Source organism: Pinus tabuliformis, chromosome 5_2 (genome assembly GCF_031772625.1).
Source record: "Pinus tabuliformis cultivar Carrire ecotype Pingquan chromosome 5_2, CPIR1, whole genome shotgun sequence".
Taxonomy (NCBI): Eukaryota; Viridiplantae; Streptophyta; class Pinopsida; order Pinales; family Pinaceae; genus Pinus; species Pinus tabuliformis.
In genome coordinates this window covers 849,981,212-849,987,938 of record NC_142306.1, presented here as the reverse complement: position 1 = coordinate 849,987,938, position 6,727 = coordinate 849,981,212, and the positions used below count along the sequence as shown (strand labels likewise).

The 6,727-nt window shown below is 38.8% G+C and overlaps 1 protein-coding gene across 1 annotated transcript in view; it reads right to left on the bottom strand.

Moving 5' to 3' along the window:
• Nucleotides 1-399: 399 nt before the first annotated feature.
• Nucleotides 400-6,727, bottom strand: part of LOC149161968 (uncharacterized) — a 165,381-nt gene continuing 159,053 nt past the window's right edge. The window contains exons 6-11 of the mRNA XM_089437093.1: nucleotides 6,120-6,148; nucleotides 5,923-5,957; nucleotides 5,655-5,807; nucleotides 1,643-5,286; nucleotides 1,462-1,548; nucleotides 400-1,218 (exon numbers count right to left, since the gene is read on the bottom strand). Of these exons, the coding sequence (XP_089293219.1) occupies nucleotides 1,154-1,218; nucleotides 1,462-1,548; nucleotides 1,643-5,286; nucleotides 5,655-5,807; nucleotides 5,923-5,957; nucleotides 6,120-6,148 (4,013 nt within the window). The 3' untranslated portion in view covers nucleotides 400-1,153. The remainder of the gene's footprint in view (nucleotides 1,219-1,461; nucleotides 1,549-1,642; nucleotides 5,287-5,654; nucleotides 5,808-5,922; nucleotides 5,958-6,119; nucleotides 6,149-6,727) is intronic.

Here is a 6,727-nt window from a genome sequence, read left to right as displayed (position 1 = left end):
AGAGATTTAGAATCAAAATATGGACTCGAAGGAATGTAGTGATTAACAAACTTTAAGAGAGCAAGGCAGTTGAAAACCAGCCAGATTACCAATCATGTATCATAAAGGAAAACCTAACAAATTATGACAATGAAGGAACTACTGGTTTGCATGGGAGAATATAAGTTTCAAGAATCTCAACAATGGAGGAAGAAGGCAGTATAAATTAAATTTGTAAGTGCTCCTTAGTAAGTATAATTTAGGCTAATAAATGTAGCAGTAAGCATTCTAGTCGACATTTCAAAATACTGTAAATCAAAACTTTGGAATGAAAACACATAAAATTTGACATTTTTAGATGTTTCAAAAGCCCAATTTCAAACAGTCAGTCCAGTAACGAATGTAAAGATACAATGGTGATAAATTACAACAAAATAGCATTTCAATCACATCTGATAGCTGAAGATATCACTCCGCTGTCATTTTCTAATAATTCAGGTATGTCCCCTCTGGGACTTGCATATAGATGAATTCTAGTTTTCAAGTGTTCATACCTGTAATGTGTTTGTGGTTTTAGCAGTGTTGACGCATGGTTTGACATAAATAGTCAATCCCAATGGAAAAGATTCAAAGAGTCCAGCCAAACTTTTATTTGGCACAAAAATTACTCGACTTTATAAGCAACTGTCACTAGTGTAACGGATGATAAATTAAAAATCGGACCACTCCACAATTGAAGCAGAAAACATGTTTCTGAGCTCAGTGATGGTTTCTATTATTCTCAGAATATCTCAGTAGGCAATACCTTCAAGTGTACATCATACAAATAAAATAGATGAATTTCCTCGAGGCCGATCTTAAACAAATAACTAATAAACATGCTTACAAGGGAATATTGATTGCTCAACCCTTTAGAGATTGATATATCATTCTGATCCAAGAAGCTCTAGTCTAATGATGATATCTGTCACCAGACTATCAAAAAATATACACATGAAACTGCAGTCTGCAAAGTATGAATAGAGTTGACAAAACATCCACATTACCTTCAATGGAAGAGCAGAGTAGGTGACTGCCAACTGCTGTCAACTTGAAATAGAGACGTTCAAAATAATAATCCATCCACAAAGCTCTGGAAGAATCATTTACCAGAAAATTGCTAGCAAGCCAAAGTTCACCTAGGCTTGGAATCGCTTCCTTTGCTTCTGAAAGATGGAAGGGAAAAGAAAGGGCGGGGAGCTGTACATGATGGATATTGTTTTATCATTATTATAGTCAATGACAACAAACCAGTTGAAACAATGAAATCCAAAATGATCAATACAGAAAAGTTTGTAGATTTGGTTGAGAGGAGAAATGAATGCAAACTGAGCAGAAAAACACAAATTATCTCATATTTGATGGAGAATGTGAATTTGGGTTAGTGAGGAAATTACAGATACAATCAATTAGAAGAATAGAAAACCCACACAGGATATTCACCTTTTAACATGGTGCCTCCAGCTAAGTGATCTTCTCGTAGCTTGAAATTTGCAGGAGGAGCTGGAATGGAACTTCGAATTGATTGAGCTGCAATATAGAATCATGTTAATCTGCCATCCTATTCAGATAATATAAGCATCAATTCTAAACAAGTTTGGGAACTATTATGAACATCACATACTTGGGCGCTGGTCCAGGAAACTCTCAATTTCTGCATTCTCACATAAACTTTGAAAATCAAACGCTGATTGCCCTGGTAAGAAGCTCTTAGCTTGCACTCTGGCCTTTCTCAGAAGATCATCAGCAGAACTACCAGCCAGATCCCTCGGTTCTTCAGGGTCATCGTCACCTTCTGAGGTTGTAGATACAGAAACACAGTCTGTTGTCGCAGCTTCAGAACCTCGACTTTTCCTACCGAATTTCAGAAGCCTCTTTAACCCCTTTGGAGCATCTTTTTGATGCTGTTGTTGAGAAGCTGTGGCAAGAACTATCTTCTGTGCCGGTGCCCATTTTTTACGAGGTCGAGCACCAACATCAATTTCAGAAACTTCTGACGTCTGAGTATGAGGATATTGCCCGTTTGAATTCCATGATGCAGCACTCACTAGTGTAGAGTCAGTTTCGATGGCCACTGCTACAGATGTACTAACATGATCTGATCCAACAGACATGTGCAATGAGGGTGACTTAGACACAGGTGAGAAAGTAGTTGCACCTTCATGTGAAAGGGATGCGATGAAGCTTGATGATGTTGTAGTTGTCATTGAAGCTTCAGCACTGAAAGAGATTTTTCCATAATATTCATTATTTGTAGCTGTGGGAGAGAATGGTGCTTCAAACGGAGAGACAAAGGCACTGTCATCATCACCTTGCATGTTAATCTGTGATATCTCTGCATCATCAAGGTTATCTGATCTTTCAGTGTCATCACTTGTCAGCTTGTCACATTCATTTTCTTCCTTTGTTGCTTCTGCTTGTGCTCCTTCATTAGTACATGGTAATTGTGATAAGTTTACCAGTTCTTCCACAGTTTCCCCCCCATTTTGATCACTGACATGACCTTCCTCAGCACTCTTCAGGCCATCCTCAGCTGCAAGGAATTGCTTCTGCTTGGCAATTCCTGGTCCTGCACCTGGGCCTATTCCTCTACCTTTGCGAAGAAAAGGTTTAGCTTCCAAGGGGGCAGGACTGCTTCTGTTGGTCAGTTTGCTGCAGATGTTTGGTTCCAATGTGGCTCCTTTTGGAAGTTTTGCACTAACCTCACACATAAGAGGAGTATATGTGCTTTTCCTTAAGGGTGCTTGACTAAGGAATTTTTTCTCTTCTTTACAGTTGGCAATTCGTGCAGTAGAACCACACCCAGCAGTGATAGTGTCTAGAAAAGGTTCCCTTCCACCAACACTTTTCATGTTGTTTTTGACCCCTCCTTGAGACTTAGGGCCTTTACCAAGAACTGATGAATTTGAGGTGCCTCTGCCAAGTGAGGGCTTTGTATTCTCTTTCCTAAGATCCGTAAAGTTGGGAACTGATTGAGCCAAAGGATTTTCTGGCTGATTCCTACGCCTGCTTGAAGATGCATTAGTGGAACTTGAAACTTTACCAGGTAAGACAGTCCTTGGTGATGAAGAGATCAAGGATAAAGAACTCCTTGCAGGCATGGTTTTTGATGAGAACTTCCTTGATCCATTTGGCTTTGGCAGGTCCTTTGGCATGTCCTCTGAACAGCCAAGAGGATCATTTTTAGTTGCACTTGCTGCCATTTCAGCTTGTCTTTGCTCTAAGACTTCTTGCATAGCCTTTAATTTAGCTTCTTTCTCTGCTCGTTTTGTAGTTTTCTCATCCCTTAGCTTTGCATCTCGTTTCTCATTATACTGATCATAAAATTTGCCTCTATACTCCTGATCATTAACAAAGCACAATTCCTCTTGACAAACATTGTTGACATGATTGACATCAACCATGTTCATCAAGGATTGCATATCAGAATCCACTCCATTGGTCCATGAGCTACCAAGTGATTCTCTCCCTGTATTCTGCACAGACATGGTGAGCAGATTGTCAGGTTCAACTCCTATACTCGTTTCTTTTTTAGCCATATGCATTTTCTCTTGGTTACTTGCTCGTTGTGACTGGCTTCTGAGCTTGTGAGCAGCAAATAAAGCCTCCAATTGGTTAGCTTTCTCCCCAATCTCCTCCCTCCACTTATTGCTGCTCTTTGGCTGTGTGGTTTTAAGAGAAAATGTCACCATGGGTTCACAACCACTAGACCTACTTCTCATGTGTGAAGAAACACAAGAATCTTTTGATTCTTGCCTGACATGAAAAGAAGCCATTTGTAAGTTTTGAGAAGATGTTTGTATTAATTCATTCTTGTTCACTCCTGTATTATTCATTTGCATAACTACTGGCATCAAATCTTGATCTGTATTTGACATTTGTGCACTGCAGGATGAGACACATAGGTCATCAGTTTTATCAATGTGGTCAGCAAGGAGAGTAAAACCTGCATCTTTCTTTTCCTCAACACCTTGATTGCTATTAGCTAGTGATCTAAACTCACACTGATGAGTCTCCTCAACTGAACTTTGATTGCCTACTACAGTCTGTGATGACTGCCCTATACTTTGAGACAAAGACGTTTTCTCATCCAACTTGCTCCTGGGTGATGGCAAAAAAGTTGTTTGATTTTGATTGACATCCTTCGCTTGCTTCAGTGTTGAGATCTTCAAACCTGTGTCACTAGATCCACTCCATCTCCTTAAAAACACCTTTTCATTAGAATTCCCAGTCTCAGATGAGAACCTTCGATTCTCTACCTTTCCAAACTTTCTAATTCCCTCACCTCCAGACTGTCTCATCTCATTTTGCTTCTTTTCAAAGAGATGTATGGCATCCTGGACACTCAGTCTTCGAGTGTGCTCAGGCTTTTGAGCAGACCCTGATATATTGTTGTCAATATTATCGCTCTCAGCATCATCACTGTCACTGCTTCTCAATTCCCTATATGAACCCGTGTCTTTGTTAGGCAAATCTTGAAAATAGCTTATACTTTTAATCACTACAGAGTTAGATCGACGTGATCCTGTTCTCCCGATTTGAACTTGTCGTGTTGGAGAAGATGACCTTCTCCTGTGAGGAGACCTAAGTGAATGCCTATTTCTCTCAGCTTGAGATTGATTAGCATTATCAGAGCCAAGCTGTTCAAATTCAATCGAAGCTATGTTGATGGACTCTGGACTTGCCTCAGTACTCAGATCATCAAATCCAGAAAATGCATCAGGCTTAGCAAGGGAATTTTCAGTCACTGATGACTTCTCTGAGGTTCCGTTAAAATTAACTTTCCCATTCAAAATGTCAACTGAGTAAGAGGAATCACTTTCGCATAGATGAGCAGAAAAAAATGAGGACAAATCAGATAAGTTGTCTACTGCCTGATCTTGCTGTGATTGTAAGGGAGGGGCACAAACATGATCTACGTTCAACACCTTATTAACTTGCTTTGCATCTGAACCTGATAATGCAAATCCTGAAACTTTACAACTTGTTGCCACTGCAAATTCTGGTAGATTTGACTCTAGAGATTCTTCCAATGTAATACCACTGCTGACCAAACCTTGATCTCCATTTCTTCTTGCAATGTCTCTTACTTCTGCTTCAACGTCAGCTACTTCATAATTTTTTGATGAAGAGAATGGTGGAAAGTTACCATGGTGTTGACTTTCAGTAGACATGTTGGAACTTGGAGACACAGTATCCTGCAGGCCAACCTTGGAGTACGCACCCTGCCTTTTCTGACATAAAGCCATAAATTTGGTGCATGCAGCTCTGGGTAGATCATCTCTGTTAGTATCTATTATAATTGGCAGGAAACTATAGGACATCTACAAAACATAAAGTTCAAAAATCTACTTTTAATGGCACAAGCCAAAACAAGCACCACAAGGCTGCTGTGAAAGACAGCAACCATTATTTTCAGTCCAGTTTTACCATAAAGTTTAAACCCAGAAGTTGACCTTAAAATTTGGATATTAAGAAAAACAGACAAACCACTGGACCGCACATGTGGAGTGCTTTGTTTCAGAAATTGAGTGAATGTAAAATACAGCACAGTTTAATGGACTATTAAAATGTGGCAGTTGTGGTTGTGAATACTAATCAAGTGAAATAAAAAACAAGAAGAGCCTAGTCCTGACCTTAAACGAGTTGCACCAAATTGCTCTGCAAATATCATAAGATCAGCCATGTGTTCAATTGCAAAACCAGCAGCCATGGCACGAGCAAAAGCCACACTTAATTCTTGTTGTAGTGCCATTAGCCTTACATCTATCGCACGTAAAAGTTCCCTCCTGATGGAAGCAAAGGGATTTCAAGTAATAAACTTAAATAATGCAAATGAAATGATAAGCATCGTGAATATATTTTACAATATAGGTTCTGCTACTTTTGATTCATAACACTCACTGTGAAGCATCTGTTTCTTCAATTCCGCTCCTTGACTGTATGCCAGGCACAAATTTTACAACAAATCATGTTTTGCATGAAAACAAAATTCATTTATTATATTAGTCGAGGAAAAGTATTACATCAATGCATGTAAGTAAATACTGATACTTCCATTTTATAGCTACAGTATAGATATCACATGGAAAAAAAACTACCTTCAAGGATCCTCCTGGCCTGCTGCCATCTATCCAAAAGAGAATAAAAATGTCCATCAGTATTAAATGAATTGCAATTGACATAATATCACAGAAAAATGAGCAAACAGATTTTGATGTTGCATGATCAATTTTTAAGGACCTAAAATAACTCTAGGCAACTCAGAAATATATCTTATACACAAGCAAGATCCCTGCTCCCCATGTTGACAATTTCATTCATAGGGCCCTGTCCGTTTCTTGCATATTCTGCTTGTCCAATAAAAGATTATACTAGAAATTATTATGGAAATGCATACTCAATAAGCTCTTATGCTTCTACCTTTTCCAGCATCAGAAAAACTTCCACAAGGAGGAAGAAGTTCTGTGCAAGAACATACCCTTGACATTCATACATCCACAGGCCAACATGGTTCCAGCAGAGCCACAAGACAATAAACATCAGGAACGTATATTTTAGCATGCTAGTCTTACAAATATGATAAATTGGCCTTAGATGGACACTACAGAGTAACTATTAGCTTTAACCTACTGATCATGTAATTACCTCAATTCAGGTTGTTATCATAAAGCAACTTTAATGAAAATACTTAAGAATAACAACATGA